General features: G+C 50.2%; 1 protein-coding gene across 5 annotated transcripts in view; it reads right to left on the bottom strand.

Moving 5' to 3' along the window:
• Positions 1-22,250, bottom strand: part of BCORL1 (BCL6 corepressor like 1) — a 60,912-nt gene that overhangs the window by 24,892 nt on the left and 13,770 nt on the right. For all 5 annotated transcript variants that reach the window (XM_027092303.1, XM_027092307.1, XM_027092302.1 and 2 more), the window contains 5 exons: positions 16,196-16,325; positions 11,483-11,570; positions 7,932-11,204; positions 2,819-2,984; positions 1,475-1,555 (listed from right to left, as the gene is read on the bottom strand). In XM_027092303.1, the coding sequence (XP_026948104.1) occupies positions 1,475-1,555; positions 2,819-2,984; positions 7,932-11,204; positions 11,483-11,570; positions 16,196-16,281 (3,694 nt within the window). In that variant the 5' untranslated portion in view covers positions 16,282-16,325. The remainder of the gene's footprint in view (positions 1-1,474; positions 1,556-2,818; positions 2,985-7,931; positions 11,205-11,482; positions 11,571-16,195; positions 16,326-22,250) is intronic.

The raw sequence follows: 22,250 nt of genomic DNA on the forward strand, positions 1-22,250 counted from the left end.
CCTCCTACTGAGCAGCCAAGAGTCCAGGGGTGGAGCTTTCTCCCCAGCTCCACCCCCTGCCCCACTGCAGCTGTTCCTCACCGTTGGGCAGGCACTTCCCCCTCCTCTCCTCACCACCCCAGGATGAGGGGACCTTTCCTACCCTCCTCTGCCACCCGGCCAAGAGGCCATTTTCCTCCCCACGCCTGCCTTCAATTCTGCTAACAACAAACACAGTCCTAAATTGGCCCGGTTTAGTGATCCAGGAGATCTGACATCTTTCTCAGAAGCAGCTCTGAGATACCACCATCTTTCTCCCGAGGCCCGGCTATTAACTCGACAATCCCCAAACCCAAGCGAGGTCAGCAGAAGAAAGAAATGGTTCGAGGGAATTCCCTGGTGGTCCAGTGGTTAGGACTCCGCGCTTTCACCGCCAAGGGCGCAGGTTCAACCCCTGGTTGGGGAACTAAGATTCCACAAGCCTAGCGGTGCAGCCAAAAAACAAAGAGAAGGTTCGAGGCCAACAGGGTGGCAGTGGCTCTTGACCAAAGCTTCAAGTCAGTCAGTCAGACTGCTTAAAGACAGCAAATATCCAGGAAACTTTCCATTATACAGACTAGGCAGGGAACGAAGTGTTCTAGTTAATCTAATATTCTGGTTAACACGAATCACCATAGAGATCACACAGGGATCACCAATTTCCAAAGAATCAAATACACTACAATGTGTTTAACACTGAAATGGGAACGGCTGTAATGTAATCGCTCTTTGATGATTCAGAGGACACTTCAGGATTTTTCGAGGCCTCCAGGCTGTCATTACGAGCCCCAATTACCACCGCGCTCTCCACGTGCTGAGGTGCCCGTTAATAGAATGTCAGATAACTGAGTTTACACTGTGCCCTGCTTCCCCATTCCACCCACGTTGCATGGAAATCTGGGTGAACCGGGGCAACCATTTCTAGCACTAAGTACCAACTTGGAGGCTAGCAGGCAACAGTAGTAGCTAGAAAGGGCTATCCTTTTTTAGACCCTGGGGGTTGACCAATACAAGTTCAGGGGACCAGAGGTGATTCTGCTGGCCCTGACGACTCAGTGACCATTTCCAATTTGGATACCTGGCACACAGGGCAAGAGGACAGAGGCCCAAAGGTTAAATGTTTGTGCCAGAGACTGGCCCCCAAAATCACGAGATGCCAAAGCCTGGAGTAGAATCAGTTTTCCTGAGTGGCACAGGCCTTTCCTCTTTCCACCACTGGCTGCCAACAAGAGATGTCAAATCCCTGTTACGAAATGCTAAGTAAATCATCCTAAAATCGTGGGCAACGACCCAGCTCCTACCCTGGGCTCTCTTGTCTCTGCAAGGAGCTGGGCATCTTGGCACGGTGAATCAAATTCCCAACTCTCCACCTGGGCCAATGGCAAGGTCACTCGACCAGACTTCTACCTCTCTGCAGAGGAGTGCCAAGGTGGGCCTCAGCCTCAGACTCACTCACCAGACTGACTGCGCGTCCGGGTGCTCAGGACCACGGGGATGAAGTCGCGGAAACTGCTCTTTGCCTTCTTCTCCAAGGAACCTGGAGTGGTGTGTGGTTTGAGAGCAGAAGGCAGAGATATCACAATCAGAGTCTCAGGACGGGAAAGCCTCCCCCACCCTCCCAACCCGAGAGGCTCAAATGGAGAACTCAAGGGAGGGTTTGTGTTCTCCCTGCATTACATTTATTAATTTCCCTTATGCTGCTATCACCTACGTATCTCTTTTAGAGAAGGAGCTTTTCCCGGTGGTTTTTGAAAACTGGGAGTTGGGTCATTTTTGCTGACACCAAAAAAGGCAGTGCACGGCATCGATTCGCCGGCACGCCACAAAGTGGAAGGCCCGGTTGTCTGGACGACTGTGAGGCTGCTGCGCCTCCACAGCGTTATAACTGAGCTGGAGCAGGTCCCAGAGAAGGGTAACCTCCATGAATCGCAGAGGATTGAGCAAGGCAGGAAGATGGGAGCAGGGAACGGCGGACGGCGGAAAACTGCTATATAGGAACAGACTAGAGAGAGGCAGGTCACATCAGACAGGCAAGGCTACGAACACCGGCTACTATGGGCAGGAATACGCGGGCTTCTCTCTGCTGAGGGCGCCAAGGAACTATTAGTGGCAGAGCATACGGGTTACGTACACACCTCCCCAACCCAAACATCCTGTGTGTCCCTAAATAATAAGGGTTTAGGACTCCTCCAACCCTTCTAGCTAGCTAGCTATTAATTTTTAACTTTTATAATGGGAGTTTCCAAATATACCAAAGGTAGACAAAACAGTGTAAATAACCCCCATTTGGTCTTAATCCTCATTAAACCCATTTCTTCCCTGAGCCTAGACCCACTTCAGGGTAATAGGTTGGCTACTCTGCTGTAGGACTGACTCTTGTCTATCTGAAAAGCACCACTTCAGAGTGTGCCTTATTCTAGCAACCAGGGTGAGCAGCATTAAGCCCCCACTCCTGTCTCCCTTCTCCCTCCGCTTAGATTTCAGAGGTGTCAATTATATCTTCCTCCTGGGACTTCCCTGCTGGTGCAGTGGCTAAGACTCCATGCTTCCAATGCAGGGGGCCCGGGTTCAATCCCTGGTCAGGGAACTAGATCCCGCACGCCGCACGAAGATCCCATGTGCCGCAACTAAGACCCGGCACAGCCAAACAAATAAATAAATAAATATTTTTTTCAAATTATATCTTTCTCCCACAGTGAGGAAGTCTCACTTTCCTGGTCAGTTGCAGAGCCCCTCCCCCCCACACACCATAGGGATCCCTCTGCAGCCCATCAAGAGGGCCAGGACCCGCGGGGCCTACCTTCCTCGTGGCCATCGGCTCGTTTTCCTGGAGACTGGGACTCCGGCTTTGTTGGCTTCCGGTGCTTGTGCTTTACCCTGACTCCATTGTGCTCTTTTCCTGAATCTGAAGCCCCCCTGGGGCTTTTCTTGGTGGGTTCCTGGGGGTCACTAGGTGGCTTCCGGCACTGTGGAGAGGTGGAGAGAGTCAGGTCTGAGGTCAGTTTCACCTCTTAAGAAAGCTCTCTTAATGTTGAGCCCTGTGCCCTGATACTGACACACGGACACGAGCTTCCCACGTGGAGGCTGGGGGAAGGGGCTGCCCTGCTGCCTTCCACAGTGGGCTACAGAGGCTTTTTGGACTGAATCCAGTGCCCTAGCTAATCCCCACAGACATCCATACCCCATCATTTGAAACACGTCCACAGAGTCTGCATTCACAAGCCGAATAAACACCCAAAGTCATTTGAAAAGGTGCAAAGTCAGGCCCCATACTCTCTATATCCGAACAGCAATAGAGAGATGGACAGAAAACAAAAATGCCTCTTCTGCAAGTTGGATGACTACATTGTTCAAATAACTTCACTGTGAATAGTACTGACACCAACAACTGAAACTAATTCTCATATGGGCCAACTCAAGAAAAATTATCTATTTGCACATGTAGATTAATACCAGAAAAAAGATTCAACTAAGGCAAGAAGAAAAGTCTACCACGGCAGCAATTCCAATCTCCCCGTACTTAGGAAAGACACCGAAAAGGCCCAGGCATTTTCAATAATGACCCTTTACACTCTGAGGCCCTTTCACCTTTTCCAAACACTCTCTCTAATATTCGATTTGTTCTTCCCAACAACCCAGAGAGGAAAACCTAATATCACACCCTTGAACAGACGAGGAAACTGAGCCTCCAAGATAAGAGGTTAAATGATTTGTCCAGGGCAACACAGCCCAAGGCGTCCACTTGCTCAGGGGCCGTCCGGGACCAGGCAAACCTGCAAGTTAGCTGCTCTGTGCCTGCAGTGAGAAAATGGCTGAGCTAGGACTAAGACCCAGGGCTCCTGGCGCCCATCCCAGGCCTCTTCACCTCAGCTCTCACTCCTCTTCTCCCTCACTTGTGTCCTCCACTGGTTTTGGTCATCCCCACTCATACCTACTGCCCAGCGCATGCGGTAGGCACAATGGTTGTGCTTACACATTGCAAGGACACTCTTGAGCCTAGCAGTCACACATCCTCACAAGCTTTGAGATCTCTCCACGCCACCCAACAAGAAATAGGGCAAGGTAGGGATTTCTAGTATTGTAGTATCCAAGGAGTGCAGAGTAAGCAAAACATTTTAACAATGACAGCGGGCCCTAGGAAGAAAGGAAGAGTTGTTTTCCCCCTAAGCAGACCCGCACGCCACATTCTAAAAGGTTATCACGGTCCAGCTCCAGCTAAGGGGATGGCAGATGTCTTACTGACGCAACATTTTTCCGGCGTGGGGGCGGGGGGAATATGTCTCCATAGAGCCACCATTCCCCATCAAATTCCAGGGACTCCTGCTATCCCATGAACTCCTGCTTCTTATTCAGCAGAGGGCTGAGCTGAAAATTCAGTTTCTCCCTTTACTTGCTGCCAGCTCCTATAAACCAAAGTGTTAGGAGAAAGAAAGAAATGGGAAGGAAAGAGGAAGATGGGCAACTGCTGCTTAAAGTGTGACCTTCAGGTATGGCCACAGAACAACTACCTCAAGTCAGGCGGAATAAAGTTCAGTGCATGTCAATTTGAACATGTCGTATTTATTTCTGAATATCATTTTTAGCTGGCTCTTTCAAGTACAGATCATTAACTTTTACTTCCTAAGAGAGACAAAAACAAGTAAAACAGAACATCTAGAAGGGATCTGTGTCTGTATGTTCTGCAAGGGCAACACTCAGAGTAAAAATATATCGCACACTCCAACTTAGGCAAAAAGTTGCGGTGATGAAGAGACCATGTAAGATGAATGTTCTGGTTAACAGAGTTTTGAAGGGTTTTCCAAAGAACTTTCCAAAAGATGAGAAGACAACCAGCACCAGATGAAGCAGAACTTTCTTTGCTGATGACTCAGAAGGTCCTTCAGGATTCCGCACGGCCTTGGGGCAGGTGGTGTAGGAGACAGGAGACTGATTCTTTTTTTAAATTTTTTTTATTTAATTTTTTTATTGCAGTAACATTGGTTTATAACATTATATAAGTTTCATGTACATAACATTATACTCCTACTGCTGTATACACTACGGAGAGTATTCTGATTCTTGGCCATACCCTGAAAGGGGCCATACCCTGGAGACTGGGCTTCCGGCACTGTGGAGAGGTGACCCCTGATTTTAGTTTTGCTTATCAATGGTTTCTTTCTCAGGAAAATGGAACATAAGAAAAGAAAGATCTAAGTTATTTGCTTTCTGGAAAAATGGACATTTACTAAATCATTACAGGCGGCTGCCAAGGGCTGCTTCAAGGCTCCTGACGCTGTGACTTTATTCTCTGCCCTCTGCATCTGTCAGTGGGCCCAGTGAACTGTTCATCTAATATAGGAAGGGGCAGTGCCTGCCTGTCAGCGAGTCGCCTGCAAGACATAAGCTCCATGAGGGTCTATCCTATTTGTAATACTAATGATATCAACAGCAGCCACTAACACTTCCCGAGCACTTACTATGTGCCAGGCACTGTTCTAAGCATTTACACATATCACTTCATTTTATCTTTTTTTAACAATAGCTTTGTTGACATATAACTTACTGAGATATATCATACACTTATTTACGTTTATTATTCAACTGTTTTTAATACAATCACAGAAATGTGTAAGGATCATCACTATCTAGTTCTAGAACTTTTTCATCACCCCAAATAGAAACCCTGTACCCATTAAGCCGTCACTCTCCAATTCCTCATCCCCGCCAGCCTTAGGCAACTACTAATCTACTTTCTGTCTCTGTCAATTTGCCCATTCTGGACATTTCACATCATCATTTCATTTAGTCTTTACACAGCCCTATGAGTAGGTACTATCACTGTCTCATTGTATAGATGAGGAAACTGAGGGCGAGACAGATGAAGTAACTTGACTGATATCACATAGCTAGGAAGAAGTAGAACCAGGATTCAAACTCAGGCACTGTGCCTGGCTCCAGAAAGCATACTCCTCACCAAAATGCTGTACTGTCCTCCTGAAGATGTATTCCCACTGCCTGGGAAGGACTGGCACATAGTAGCCGCTCAACAAACACTTGCTAAATGGTCAGTGAAACAGCTATACATAAGCAGAGTGGAAGATAGTGTGGCATAGCTCAAGATGAACATGAACTTTATTTTTCTCTTTTTCTTTTAATTTTTTTAAATTGGGGTATAGTTGTTTTAGAACGTGAACTTCAGAGCCAATAAGACTGGAGCTTGAGTTCCACTTCTGTCATTTAGTAGCGGTGTAACTTTGGGTAACTTACTCATTTTCTTATCTGTGAATTGGGTGTAGTGTTCACCTCATAGGGTTATTTGAAGGATTAAGTTAGATAACATACGTAGAAAGCACTTGGTATGTAGTAGGAATTCAACAAACAGTAACAACTATAACGACATGAACTATTATTATTACCACCAAGAGCAGATTGCAGTCACCTGAGCAAACGCTAGACATACGCTGTACTGTTTAATGACCTATGTTCCTACTTGGCATGTCTCTGCCGTACTGAGGTGGTCATGGGGTCACTGAGAAAAACCCACCCAAACTCTACTCCCAGGGTTCTTAACCTGGAGTCCATGGGTGGGCTTTGGGGAGTGGGTTGGGTCCGTGAGCCCCTTGAAATTATGGGCAAAGTTCTGAGGTCATGTTTCAGGGGACAGGGTTCACAGCTCTCATCAGCTTCCCAAAGTGCTCTATGGTCCAAAAAGGACTAAGAGCTTCTGCCACAAACAAATTCATAGTGCTCTGGCTAGAAATCTATTCAACATCCAATCTGAAGGCTGTTAACATAACCTCAAATTGCTCCATATTTTGAATAAGCCCTACCTATCCTCAACTGCTTCAAGAATCTCCTTGATCACTAGTGTCCTTCAGATCCTCTTTGGAGGAACACTGGATTCAGGCCAAGTCCTCTTAGCCCACCTTTTTGCCTAGAACCCTGCCATCATCCTTAGCCTATTAAGAACCCAGACCTAGATGCCCATCTGCCTTGGACATCAAATTCCCAATGGGCTGAAACCCACAGCTGCCACCCCAAGCATTAGGGGGAAAGGAAACTGGTGGATAAGCCCAGAAGCTGAATTGGCTCGAGCCCCACAAAACTCCAAGCAAATTCTAAGCAGGCTTACCCCGGTGGTGCAGAGAACAACCTTGTCAAAGGCCCCTTGCCTCCCTGGACCCTAAGCTCTCAAGGCCAGCAGTTATCTTAGAAGAGGAAAAGGAAGAATGGCCATGCAAGGAAGGGCCTGTTATTAATTGATTTCCCTCCCCATATCGTATGGTATTCTTCCACTTTCCAACCTCATCTGGGACAATGGCTTTCCTAGCCTCAGGGACCGAATCATTTCCCACATCTACAAAATAGAAGCCCACCCCTCCCCACGCTAAAACACCATATATGGAGAATGTTACTTGGTAAGGGTCATGATTCACTTTACACAAGCCTTCCAATCAGTTCAGTTCACAGAGCTACTCAAGAACACTGCACGAGGGCTTCCCTGATGGCACAGTGGTTAAGAATCCGCCTGCCAGTGCAGGGGACACGGGTTCGATCCCTGGCCCGGGAAGATCCCACATGCTGCGGAGCAACTAAGCCCGTGTGCCACAACTACTGAGCCTGCGCTCTAGAGCTCGCAAGCCACAACTACTGAGCCCACGTGCCACAACTACTGAAGCCCGCGCACCTAGAGCCCATGCTCCGCAACAAGAGAAGCCAACGCAATGAGAAGCCTGCGCACCGCAACGAAGAGTAGCCCTCGCTCACCGCAACTAGAGAAAGCCCATGCGCAGCAACAAAGACCCAACGGAGCCATAAATAAATAGATAGATAGATAGATTAAAATTAAAGAACGCTGCACGAGGTTGACGTCTGCAGGACAAAGCAGACCGCTGGGGTCTCGGCCCGGCCCTCAACCTCAGCCCAGCACTCACCTTGGGTCCAAGGGAACTGCGGACCACAACCTTGGCTTGCGGCTGCTGCTCCTCTCCATCCTTCTCTTTGCCGCACTTCATTTTCTTGGGCGGCAGAGGTTCGGTCACCCCATCGGTCACCACCGAGTCTGGCTGCCACTTGTTCTTGCAAGGAAAGACACCTACACTTTCCTGTTTCACTCGAGCCTGCCCAGCCTTACTCCGCACTTCAGCTTGGCCCCTCTGGGTAGCTGCTGGGAGGCCATCGGCCCGGAAGCAGGTGGCTAAATTGAAGACCACATCACCATCCACCTTCTCCATTTTCACCCGCCCCAGGTCCACCTGGCTTCCGAGCTGTGCAAGGTCTGTGCTGGAGGCCCTCTTGCCGCTTGGGACCACGTCCAAGATGATTTCCTTGGGGCGGCTGTCATGAGGTAGCAAAGGCAGCTCGGGCATCTTGTGCAGGTTCTGGGGGGTGGCCAGGACCAGCTCATGGGACATATAGGTGGCCAGCACTTGGTTCTTAGGCTTCGTGTCTCCTGCCAGCTTCAGGCCGCAAGCCCCCTGGGGGCCTTCCAGCTTAGGAGTGCTGTCGGGGCAGAGGTGGCTCTCTGATTCCCCAGGCCCCTGATTCACTCTCAGGTCCCCACTGCTAGGCTGCACAGACAGTGCCAGGGTCCCTGTCTGAGGGCTGAGCGTCAGGAGGACAGGGTTCACTTGTTCCTCGTAAGGCTTGGCAGCAATCCGGCAAGTTTTGTTCTTGGTGCCCGTGTCCTGCTCTGGAGCAAAGGGGCCCCCGGGCCGTGGCTGCCCCTCGGGAAGTCCATGCACAGCCTCACTAGGGCCAAGGGATGGCACACCAGAAAACTCAGAAACGACGCTGGTGGGCCTGATGGGCACCCCCTGGCTGGGGGTCAGCTGCCCGGCACTGGAAATGCCGATAGAAAGCAGAGACGCCTGGTGGTATGGTGACCAGCCAACAGGCAGGACCTGGGTGCTGGTGGGTTTCCCGTTGACTGAACACCGTGGGTAAATATTTGCTGGCCCTGTGGGCTTCCAGAGGGAGAGCTCCTTGGTTTGGCAGCCCGGCAGCCCAGGGGCGATGCGGGCTGGGGTGTAACGCTTCACTGTGCTTGGCTGTCCCTCAGTCCCAGCCTGGCTGCCCTTCTTGCCACAGGGGGCACCAGTGCTCTTGGGCTCTCCTTGATCGATGATGGAGATGGGCTCCTGCTTGGGGAGATGACGGGGGTCTCGGTTGAGGCCCAGGTTGGGGTCTTTGTTCAGCAGGAGGGATGCAGGCACTGGGTTGGCCACTCCCACGTAGGTGCCGGGAATGGTGCTGATCAGCGCAGTGGAGTTCTTCACCCAGGTGCTTGGGTCCCCGTTCCTCACGATCTCAGGAAAGATGACGAAGGGCGAGGAAGTGGAGCCCAGGCATGAGGTGACATTGCTGCCGGCAGCCTGGGTCGTGCGCTGGGACCTAGACAGGACCGTGGAGAGGAGGGCCTTGCTGCTGGTGTGCACGGGGGTCAACACGGGCATGGGAGGCGTCTTGCGCTGGTTCGGCAACGGGAGCTTCTGCCGGTTGGACTTGGAGGAGAGGTCCAGGGGCATCTCGCTGCACTCAGGCGGAGAGGCCATCTCTCGCTCCAGCTGTGGAGGTGACTTGAGGGGAGAGAAAGTGACGGAAGTCCCTTCTGTTTGTTGCTCGTTGCCACCTGGCATCTTGGCAGGATGCGGTGGGGCTGAGCTCACGCTGGGGGCTGGCAGCAGAGGCTGTGGTGGTGGAAGCACCTTGGCAGAAGCAGTGGAGAGGGAAGTATCTGCCAAAGGCCCGGGGACCCCATCGGGTGCAGGCTGGGTGCTGGTGCTGCTGGATGGGGAAGCGCAGGGGAGCCTGTTCACCTCCAGAGAGACCAGCTTGGACTCCGAAGTCAGAGGCCGGGCCACAGAAAATGCATATGGGTAAGACCGCAGCTCTGGGGAGGCCAGCACCCCAGGGAGACACCTGTCCTGCAGGTAGGATGGCAGGACAGGGAGTGTAAGGGTGGAGGAGACTCCCAGGGTGGTTGGCAGTGTGGCCACGCTGAGTGGCTGCCCACAACTTGGAGGCGGGATATAGACCAGCGGCTGGCTCGGGGTCAGCACTGTCCCTGGCTGAAAGGACAGGGGTACTTTTTGCATAGCTGGTGCCTGAGCTGCAGGAAAACACACTCGACTCAAACTAAAGGACGCCGGGATGGGTGCAGAGGTGGGAATGGCAGTGGGCGTGGCAGCCGGCATGGGCGTGGGGGCTGGAGTGAAGATTGGGGCTGGGGTGGGTGCAGGCACCGGCGTGGGAGCAAAGGCAGGGATGAGGGTGGGGGTAGAAGGCGGGCCAGAGGACGGGGTCGGGGTGGGCATCGGCACCGATGGAGGGGCGGGAGCTGCCGGAGGCGTGGACGACGGCATCGGAGCCAGAACTGGAGTGGGGACAGGTGCGAGGACCAGGGTCGGAGCCGAAGGGGGCACAGGAGCCTGGATCAGAGCCAAGGGAGGAGCTGAAACTGGGACTGAGATGGGGGTAGGGGCTGGAGCCGACAGGGGGACGGGGCCCGACGGGGGAGCAGAAGCTGGCACGGGCACCAAGACTGAGGCCGAAACCGAAAGAGAGTTCGAATCGGAGATGAGTGTGGGCACTGACGGTGGCGCCGGAGCCAGAGCCGGGACTGGTGCTAAGGGAGGGGAAGGGGCCGGAACCGAAGTGGCAACCTGGACGGGAACGAGCCCAGAATGGGGCACCGGGGCGGGGACAGAGAGGGGGACCTGGAATGGATCTGGAACAGATGGGGGGACAGAGGCTGAACTGGGAGCCGGGGGGCAGATGGGGGCTGGCAGCGGACTGAAGTTAGTGGTAACCAGAGGCAGGGTGCCCTCCACGGGGACGCCAGTTCCTAGAGTTGCCAAAATGAAAGTATTCTTCTCCCCGACACCCTGCCGAGAGTCCAAAGCCTTCGCCCCAGCTGGCGAGCAGTCCACCTGTTTGCTCATTTGGGTGCTGAGGGGAGTCCAGGAGCAGTCTGCCGTGCCGTTGCTGGCCTCTGGGCCGTCAGAAGTGGGAAGCTTGAGCCCGTCTCCCGGGCTGCTCAGTGGCACCAAGGGGCCCCCTGCCTCTGCCACATTCCCAGCATAGTCCATTTTCGGCTGGGCGTCGTCAGGCCTGTCTTCTGACTTGTGCCCAAGTTTTTCTGTTGCACTGCCATCTGGGTCTGCCCCCCGGGCATTACTGCCACTTCCAACTGCCGTGAGCTCCACCTGCAACGACAGAGCAGCGTGCCCATCTTAGCGAGCTCTCTGTAGATCGTGCAAGTGTCCCGAGGCCCGGGAGAGGTGACTGCTGGTCCTCTTTGCAACTCGACCAACCAGGCAGAAGCAAAGAGAAGCTGGCCAATTTCTGTCTCACATACAGCAACTCCTGGGAAACACCCTGTCCTTTCCTGGCCCCCTTCTTGGGATGGCAGGCTGGGCACGTTGCCTGAGCAGTTCAGCTCCACCCGTTGGCAGGTGGCATGTGGTTCTGCATGGCCCCTTACCTTGGAAAAACTGCTGACACAAAACTCCTGAGATCCAAAGTGCTGGCAGTCACCTGTCGTGGACTCCTCATCAGAAAGAGGTGCTCTTCTAGCATGGGAGACACAACCAGAAAAGGGACATGAGACCTAGTCTTCAGGCCACCACCACCTTCCCCAGAACGCCCCCTGCCTGCCTGGGTTCCCATAAAATCCTCCTGTCTCGCTTCCCTTGGTGGCTTGGGGGAAATCACAAGGAACTAGGGGTGGGGGAGGTCCAGGCTGAAAACCGGAGCCTCTGTGCCCAGCTTTTCAAGTTCCTGCAAAGGAGCCTGATCTGACTAGACTCCCCTCTTTGGGCTGTGTGTCCTAGGGCTCTCACCAGGAGTGTGGAGGACCCCAGCACCTTTGCCTTGTCCCTAGAGCTTATCCATCAAGGTGACCGCCCAGGAGGTACTGAGCATTGCCAGAAGGGGAGAGGTCATTCACAGAAGATCCCAAAAGGCATGCAAACTGCTTTTCTTGTAAATATGATCTTATTTTAAGTCTACAAGGAAAGCTGGCTGCAGGTACCATAAGGGTAACCCTTTCCTAAAACAAATAACCACCCCCATTGTGTTTCATGTTCCAAATCCAAATCATCACCTAGTCACCCGACGAGCTTGCCTAGAGCAGGTACACGTTTACTAGCGCACATAATGATACTCATCTGAGGCAGGTCACTGAGCATCAAGGGGCATTTCAAGGGCACAACTTCTTTCCCTCTAGGGTATCTCTTCCCCTTCTCTAGGGCACCAGAGAGCTCAAGCCAGCACCCTCCTCCCTACCTTTCTGCTCTTGCTTGCATCCTATCCCCTGCCAGCTCCCCCACTCCCTGCTTGGCCTCCCAGCACCACTGCATTTTCTCCCATCGCAAAGGGAAGGAAGCCTTCAAGGCTACAGACCCCGAATTCAAGTTGGTATATTGCAGAGGGAAATGCTCAAGGCCAGAGAGCTGGTTCCCAAAGGAGGAAAACTCAACTGTACCCTCACCTCCTCAAAATGTCTTCTCTAAAATTTGGGCAAGAATCTTAGAAAATGGTATATCCTGACCAAAAAAAAAAAAAAAAAAGGTCAGACTGGGAGGGTGAAGTTGAAGAGAAGACAAACACCCCCTGGAAGTTTGGTATTTTGAGTTATAGCAAGAACGTGCCACTGCTGCCCTAGGGAAGACACCAGTGGGGCAGGAGCCATGGTGTGAGTGGCCAAGTGGAAAGCTGAGGTGCAAGAATAAAGCTCCAGAAGAAACCCTGAGATGTGGCTCCTAGGGTGCAAAGCACAGGAATGCTCTGTGCACCTCTGGGGAGCTAGACTGCCTTGGGGTTTGCCCCCCTTCTTCAGAGCCTCGCCCTGAGCTCTGCAACAGCCAGGGAAGAAGCCAGCAGCTGCCTCACCAGCCATCCTAACCAAAGGGCAGTCAGGGCGCCCACAACCAACCCCCACAAGAACTAACTCCTTCCCTCCCACTGGAACAGGGCACTGTTGATGGACCCCAAAATTGTACCTGGGGCAAGAGAAGCAAAAAAGGCAAGGGGATCACCGCGGGCCTCTCCCCATCTTTTCAGGGCTCCAGAAGGGACTAACCGGGGGGGAAAGGCTTGTTCCCTTTAAAAGGCATCTAGGCTGGCAGAAGTGGGAGGGTTCCACTGCTGGCAGTGACTGCTGGTGACAAACAGAAATGATCATAAGAAGAGAGCAGGGCTGGAGATGCAGTCAGGGGTCCCGAGGAAGGGGAGCCTGAGGGAAAGGGCAAACACACTTCGACATCAACCCCTGAGAGCCCAGAAAAGCAAGACCAATACCCAGCCTTAGGCCAGGCCAGGGATGGTTTTGCGGGGAGGATGGTGACGAGGCAAAAGGAGCGGCAGGGAACCACCCCCTTCACCAGCCCCACATGAGGGACCGCAGAGGGGAGACACTATTTCCATTTCCCCCGTCCTGACCATACAAAGGGGAGTTCAGCTGCATATTCGGCCCTCCTTGCTCGGCTCCCACCCTGCATAAAGTCACCTTGAAAGTAGACACCCTGCCTTCGAAGGCAGCCACCAGAGAACGGCAGAGCCACCGGCCCAGAGACTCTGGAGGTGGCAGCGACAACAGCAGTCCTGGCTACTCCAGCCATACCCACACCTGAGTGCCAGCCCCCAAGGCTCTGGGAAAATGCCCTGTGGCCACGTTTCAAACCCTCTGAGGAGAGAGGTGTGTAAAGCCAAGCAAACGTTAAATTGCTCCATTGAGAGAAGAGCCTGGGACAGAGACAGCTTGCAGGGCAGGGGTGCCTGGGGAGAGGAGGGTCAACCGGGCAAGATTAGGAGGGCGTGGGTGGCGGGGAAAAGGGAGCAGGGGTCAAAGCAGTCTTCAGTCAGGTCTGAAAATCAATCCCACCTTTTCTTCCCAACAGAGATGACCCTGGGCCGTTATGCTCAAGGCTTTGTTGAACTTAAACCAGAAACAGCCATAACCTTTCAGGGCTGTTTTCCTAATTATTAAGGGCTAGCACCACTGTCAAACCAGACCTTTTTCATTTCCTGTTGGGTCCTAACTACATGGCACACATCTCGCTTAGATCGCAGTCCCTGCAGACTTCCCATAGCACCCCAAGACTGCCTTCATTCCAGCCAAGGTCTCCCCCAAACACACCGTGTGAGAAATACCAGCCCTCACCTGAAACACCTACTCATCCCCCAAGCCCCGGCACAAAGGCCACTGCCTCTGGGAAGCCCTCCTGTATTCCCCCAGGAAGTTTTTCATTCTGGCCTCTAGACTCCCACGGGACCTGTACACGCCACTCAACAGCACTTACCACCAATATCCCATGACTACTGGTTTGCTCTGATTGAGTTTAATAAATGTTTGGTGAATGAAGGCATGAATGGGTACAAGAAAGGAAGCAGCAAGCAAGCAGAGGGATTTAGCTGGAGGCTTGTCTAGAGTCGGCCACCTGAGGCCAGCATAAAGCCCCTGTCCCCAGTTTCTACAGCCCTCAGCTACATCTGATGGTGCTAGGCAGGCTTCTCAAACATAACTTTAAGAGTTAACCCCCAGATGCAGCTTTACACCCAAAATGTCAAAGTTCTACAGGTGGTCAAGGGCTAAGGAAGATGGTTTTTAAATAAGGTGAGATCACATTTTAGAAATCAGCTATAGCATGGCCTGGGCTGTAGCGGGAAGGTGACAGCAACGGGTAGATGAGATCAGGAGTGACAACACTTAAAAAAGGTCATCTTAACCACTTGGCATATTTGGTAATCTAACGTCCCAAGAAAGGTCCATAAGGAGGGAAAATCAGGTTCGGGCCCACTTCCTGGTCCTTTTTCAGAGGGGATTTAGAATAGACAGTAAACTAAGGTAACTTGTTCATTGATTTTTTGAAGGCTCTAGTCCAGATCTCTACATCAAAGTCTCAACTACTTATAACTAGCTGTCAATGAATACTCCCGCAAATCAATACCAGCACTCTGCCTTCCCCAGATCATCTCTTAGTTATTATCTAAGGACATACGTCATATGCAAAGGAAAATATCTTTCTCGTGCAGATCTGAGAATTTTGTCTTATTTTCCTTGATCTTGATTTTTATATTCTAAAATTAAATTCCTTTTAAGTCCATCTCTAACTTGTTCCTCAGTATAGACAGCGTTAAACCATCAGGAGCTAATGGCTTTTAAAAAATAATAAAAAGGTCTATTCTCCTAACCTGAACCTCACACAAGTACATACTTCTCCAGTTAAGAACAGAAGAAAGTAGATACACACAAAGATGCCCATTCCTTTTCCCTTCAATATTACCAACACTCTCCCACATGCACACACACCCATGCACACACTTCCAAGATTTCCCCAAGGAAATGTCAGATCTTGAGTCCCAGGAAAAGCCATATCGTTCTGTATTCTAGGTGACTGACTTGATGTATTTGGATTTCAACAGTCGATATATTGAAACCAGCAAGCATGGGGGAGTCATACCTTCTCTAAAAATGGGAGAGGCAATGCAACCATCACACACAGCTCTTTGGCCAAGGGTTATGAAAATCAAATGTAGAATCTGAAGGCCATTTTGAGTGCTCTTCACATGGGGCATGATCAGGCAATGGAACAGCCTGGTCAACCCAGTATTTTGGTGAACAGAAAACTGAAAACACACGCAGATCAGGCAAGCATCACCAACTCTCAATTTCATACGAAAACTACGTTAAGCAGTTTGATCCTCCTTTGATACTTCATAAGGATCTCACTGCGAATCATCATTAGCCTCGTGAGGCAGGAAAGTGCTGATCACCAGAATACCCACTAACAGTTTCCAGTATAAAGCTGAATGACAAAATCGCCTTTCTTCCAGGCTTAGATCAAGGACCAAAAATATCTTACACGTATCCTTGAGCACAGAACATGGATGCAGCAAATAAAACTTGCAATTGCCCAAGCTTCCCTTTAATCCACAATCTGACAGTTCTTAATGAGCAGACAAATACTAGTCGGCAAAAGGTCATCTGTTGGCCTCCTCACTTTCATCTGAACAGGGATGGCATGGCAGAGCAGGCCACTCACACAGCCCCAGCCCCAGCCCATCTCAGGAAAATTAGAAACAACCAGCAGCCTCCTCCCCAGGGTCCCCCCTCAGGCGCTGCTGCAGCTACCTCGCTAGGGAGCAGGCACCGCTCACTGGAAGCCGGCAACAGCCACCTTCCCAGCCTTCTCACCTCTCCTCGTTGATGCCACACATGCGAATCCGGTCAGAACTGGTCCAGTTGTGCACGCCGCTGTAGAGCGGTGCTGTAGAGATCATGACAGCCACTCACCACCAGCTAGGACCTGCTGTGGCCACTCCCCCTGGGGAAAAAGAACTCCCAAAAATCAAAACTTGTAACACGGACAGCTGCTTTAACCACCTTTTATGCGGAAACATTTAAATAAATAAAGGTAATTAGAGCACCAAAATGTTAAAGCAGTCTCTCACAAGCCAGCCTGCTATGGAAAATTAAGGTCCAAATGGGGACGAGGGGGCACCAGCTTTCCAGGAATCCATAGGTTTCAGGATGGAGACGAGGATGCTGTTAATCACCTAGAGTGATTAAATTATCTGAAAGACAGATATGCATGAGTGTTCGAGGAAATTCAATCTATTTCGGACAAGTGAGATGCCAGTATATTGTTCTACACACTTTTAGCCTAACCAACTACAATTAGGGGGTCATTCCCATATATGAACAGGGCATCGAAAGACTACTGGGGAATCTTTTTCTCGTCAACTCTCCAATCCATGAGTACTGAAGTATTTGAGTGACATAACCAATTTAAGCTCTCCAGAGGAAGCACATGCTTTCTTTATAAGCCCTTCAAAAATACTCATTCTAATTTCAAGTTAGGAGTTATATAGATATAATGCATATACCTAACCTGGTTTAAAGTGCCCTTCAGATCAGATGCCATACTCCTTGTGCTCTGACCACAAACAAACAGAAAACAATGCTCCATCAAGAACCGCACATGTCTGCCCTTGGCCCTTCCTATCGGTCTGTCATCCCCACGACCTACCGCCCCCTTCACCAGCCAATGTCGGGTTCTCGCTGTTGACAACCACTGCACAGCCAATTCACCTTCCAGAGAAAATGAGGCATCAAGAGAAAGAGGTTTATCCAATGAGGTTGTCTTGAGACCCTCAAACTCGAATTAACTTATTAGCTAAAAGCCTTATTCATCAAAGCTCAACTGAACAAAACCCTACAGTGATCAGAATTTTATGCTGTTCTCCACTTTCCAAAGAAGTAAACCACAGTAAAATACAGTCACCTCAGGAATTTGTTTCATTTATCCTTTATACAATTTTCAGAGATTGTCCATATTCAACACAATATCACTTACTCATTCAACAAATACGTATTGACCACCTACTATGTGCTGGCACTGTCCTAGGTACTGGGGATTTAACAATTAACAAAAAAGACCAGAAATCTCTGCCTTCATGGAGCTTATATTCTAGTGGGACGAGATGGACAATAAACACGTTAAATGAGTCTGTGTTACAGTATGTTAGAAGGTGGTATAACACAGGCTAAGGGGCAAGGGCGATGGTTGGGGGTGGGGAGTGGAACGGGCTGCAACGTGTAAGTGCGTGAACCGAGTAGGCTTTGCTGAGAAGGAGACATTTAAACATCCTGAAGGAAGCAAAGAGGCGAGCCATGTGGATATCTGGGGAAGAGCATTCCAGGCAGAAGGAACAACCTTGCAAAGGTCCTTAAGGCACGAGGTGCCTGCTAAGATCAGAAAAGAGCCAGGAGGCCAGCGTGGCTGGCACAGAGGGAGCAGACAAGGGAGAGAGTCAGTGAGAGGACAGCAGGGCCACATCCCCCATTCTCTCCTTGGTCCTCATCCTACTCCTGTCCCTGTCGCATAGGATACCGCTGCCTTTGCCCCTTCCTTTGTACTTGCCCCTTTCCTGGCTTTTCAGACCCAGTGCCTGCTGGCCTATCTGGGGCCCTTCTCTCCTGCCACCCCAGAAACCTGGCCCTCGGTCTCTCCTTACCTCTGCCACCCTCTCCTATCCCCCTTCCCCTTCCCTCCCTCTTTCTCTTCCTACCCCACCCATCTCTCTGTCTCTTTCCCTTCCCCCTCCTCTCTCAATCTCTCTCTCCCATTTCTCTCTATTTCTCCTCATCATTCCCCTTCCCCCTATTATTCTCCCAGATTTCTCTGTCTTCCCCTCTCCTCTGCTTCTCTTCTCTCTCCTCCCCTGCCATGGTCCCCTCTCCTCCAATGTTCTTCCCGTTCCCACCCCTCCTGCCCCTGTCCTTTCCCTCCTTTATCTCACCTTTCTTATTTCCCCTCAGGCTCCACTCTCTCCTCCCTTTCCTCCTCCTTCCCTTCCTCCCTCCCCGCTGCCCCCCTCCCACTCTTAGTCCTCGGGCCTCAGCCTTCAGTCTCCCTCTCTTGTCCTTCTGTCTTCCTCTGTCTCTCCTCTTCCTGTCTCTCTAGCTCAAGTCTGGCTCTCCCCAACCCCTCCGCTCCCCTCCCTCTGCCCTAAACCCCCTCCCTCTGTGTGTGTGTGTGTGTGTGTGTCCTGCCCCTCCTTTTCGCTTAGCTCAAGAGCTCCCACAGTTTCAACTCACCCCTTTGTGCGCTGATGACTCCCAAATCTGTATCTCTAGCCCTGACCTCTCTCCTTAGACCCAGACCAGAATTTCCAGCTGGCAGCAACTTGCTGTTAATTGGATGTCCACCGAGCCCCTCAAACTCAGTGTCTCAAACCGAACTCATTATCTGTTACCATAAACCTGCTCCCCACCCCCATACCCAGCGTGTTTCCTACCTTAGGTAATAGCGCCACTATCCCCTAGCCTGGAAATTTCAGCATTCAACTCCTTCTCTCCCCCACCACCCACATGCCATCAGGAGTCAAGCCTTAATAATGCCATCTCCATCCTCTCCTTCTACCCCTCTCACCACTGCCCTGATGCAGACCCTCATCATCTCTCGACCAGAATATTACACTAGCCTCTTAACTGGTCCCTCTGCCTCCAATCTCTTAATTCTACAATCAATTCATCTTCTAAAGAACCAGTTCGATCACGTCACCCCCTCCCTCCTCCAAAGCTTTCAATAGCTTTCCTCTGTCTTCAGAATCAAGCCCACATTTCTTAGCACAGCATTCAGGGCCTTCCACAACCTGGTCTCAAACCTCCTGTCTAGCCTCCTCTTCAGCCACATCCTATTTCCCTGCAACCTTGCCACCCCAACTCCTGACCCTTCCCTGAAGTGGCCTCTCTTGTGTCCCCTCTTCCTTTCTGTCCTCTCTCAAAGCCTAGCTTAAATGTCATCATGTCATCTCCCCAGCCCCAGCCCCTGGTCGGTTAACTCCTCCCTCTCTGGTTCTCCTCAAACATTTCATTCCCACCCCTACCACAGCACAGATTCTTAGTCCCTCTGCTGTGTGGTTAGTTGGGGATGTGGCACATCTGTCTTGCCCCCACCCCCAGACAATCAGCTACTTACGGTAAGAAATACTGTCTTTTCTGTCTCTGGTTCTTCTGCGATATCTTACGTATAGTAAGTACTCAGTATATACGTGTTATATGGAAGTGAAACCTGGATGAGAATTGAGGTGGTGACCCTGAGAAATTACATGAAGCAAAAGAAACCTCCCTAAAAAGTATTCACCATGCTTACTGTTTAAAAAAAAAATGTATTTCAATGAAAACGCTATGCACTATCTATAGCACACCCTTCCAAGCTGCCTGATTCTAGCCCAGTTCATTGTCTTCGAGTTATTTTGCACCTTTGTAAATTGCAGGTAACTGATGGATATGCAAACTCTGTCTTGTCCCATGCAGTTTGGATTGACTTTCCTCCCCACTGTGGAAAAACCAGTTTTGCCTCCATTTGCAATTCAATTCCTTTACTCCATATAAATTTGTGCTTTTTGGACTTTTTCTTTGAACCGGCTATAACATCTGTCTGGTTCTCTTGCTGATTAACGAGTAAAATAAAATCTTTAGTACGTGTTCATTTTTATATCTGTAAGAGACTCATGATTTTATCTTTTTCTGAAAGTTATCTTTAACATTCCTAAAACAGTTATGTGGGCTCACACATAATTTTAGAGAGATTTCCACAAGGGGTAAGACAAATGGGTTGACTGCCTACGTCACATCAGGTCACCGGGATCCCACTCCCTAAACATCCCGGTTGATCAAGTTTTGACTGTTTCTTAGAGTATCTTGGAATATCCCAGTTTAGGAAACAACAGCTCAGCCTGTTGGCTGACCAGCCTGGGACAGAAATCAGAGGGGGGAATCCTGGCATTTGCAAACAGAATAATGTATAAAACATCATTACCTAGATAAGGGAGTTTTTAGACCCCCCAAATCCCCAAATAACAATAACAACAACAAGAAAAGCAAGTAAAAACCAAAATAATTACCATACAATGTGCATTTTATGACCACCTAGAGAGCAAACCTGACCCTAGGCAGCCCCACTTTCACAAGATCCTGAAGATAGAGCATCTGCTTAAATCTCAACCTCCCACTCTTCCACTATGATTTTGTCAGACCAACACCTCTTCTTACGTGAAGTCCTCTGCTGCTAATTAATAGTAGCCTTTGCGGAGGCAGGGAGGGGAGGAGAGGGGTAGAAAGCACAGTCAGGAGAGCACAGAGCTAAGTGGTCTACACAAGAAGCAAAGATCGGTTCTCCCGAGCCAGAGAGTAGGCAAAGGGAACTTCTAAAGAGGCACCGGTGGCGTCAATGTCCACATAGGGCAGGAGGAGTCAAGGACAATGCACACCAACATTTCCCAAGAGTCAGAATCACCGAGGTGCTGGTTCAAAATACAGATTCATAGGTCCCAGCCCTGGAGATTCTAATCCAGTAGGCCCAGGGTTTTGTTTTGTTATTATCATATCCAATCAAATTAATAACCACTCAGCTGTACACTACGCCTCAGGAGAGGTGAGCAGAAAGGAAAAATCCTACAGACACGCCACACTTGGTAGGTTTCACTGGTGTACACACTTGGGGCCCAGCTTGCTTTTGCTCGTAGTGCCTGCACTCATGTGTGGTGTACAACTCTCCATCTCTCTCTCACTCCCTCTCTGATAGGAACCATCACATCAAAGGCAAAAGGCGAAGTTCCTAAAAGGAACTTGGAAGAAACCTGGTAATCTCAAGTGACCCAGGAAGCACAGGGATACGAAATACCGCAAAGGATTTTCCCAGATGTCACAACCATGTAATTGCTAAGAAATGAACAGCTGCACGGCCCCAGAATCGAATGCTGGTCACTGCCTGGAAGGCAGCAGGACCACTGTGAGCTGTCCCCACTTTGGGGGGAGAAACTCAAAAGACACATCCAACTCGTGGTGAGAACAAAGGAGAACACATGCTCCACCAATCCAAAGTGATTTAGAAGTCACATGTACACATAAGTAGAAGGACTGACCAAGACACAAGGGAATGAATCCAAGAAGCGGGCGGCAAGAAACAGGTAGCCAGGCACAATCACCGCACTATGAAACGGGGGAGACCAAAGAGAAATGGACTAATAGGAGAGCAATAACCTTAAAATGGTGAAAAGCGCCGCTAAGCTGAGGGCGAGCAGGTAGCAGACGAAAAACCATGATGAGGTAGAACTCTTTCCCCAAAAAATCCAAACGGAAAAAAAAAATGCTCGAAGACAAGTGCAGGTGTGAAAGGCATAAAAGAGAAGCCCATAGCATATAACAACCAAAAAAGAAAAAAATGAAATAGGGGAACCTGAAATATTTCACCATAGTGGGCCAAACTGAAACACTGGGGGGAAGCACTGAAGACAGACATTTTAGAAAAGTTTAGAGAGAATATGTTCTCAAAAGGGGAAGAACATCGAATTGTAGCCCAAGTTAGGGTTGAGAGAGCTGGTAGTAAGGGACAGTCAGCACTAAAATCTCAAAGGAGATTGTACAGATTGGGTAGACTTTTTTGGTTCTGTTTTGAAAGGAAGATGCCCAAACAAGCAGATTTCACAACAACGACAAGCAAAAGCATGTGAGGAAGAGGAGGGCATGACAGGAGGTAACAGAGCATCTATCTGACTTTTTTTTTTTTTTTTACGAAAGTAGACATTGTTAAAAACTTTTAGTTTTTACCCTTGAAAATGACCAGACAGGGGATTTCCCTGGTGGCACGGTGGCTGAGAATCCGCCTGCCACGCAGTGGTTGAGAATCCACCTGTCAGTGCAGGGGACATGGGTTCGATCCCTGGTCTGGGAAGATCCCGCA

This window comes from Aethalodelphis obliquidens, unplaced genomic scaffold (assembly GCF_003676395.1).
Source record: "Aethalodelphis obliquidens isolate GAN/ISIS:26980383/991018 unplaced genomic scaffold, ASM367639v1 scaffold77, whole genome shotgun sequence".
Taxonomy (NCBI): domain Eukaryota; kingdom Metazoa; phylum Chordata; class Mammalia; order Artiodactyla; family Delphinidae; genus Aethalodelphis; species Aethalodelphis obliquidens.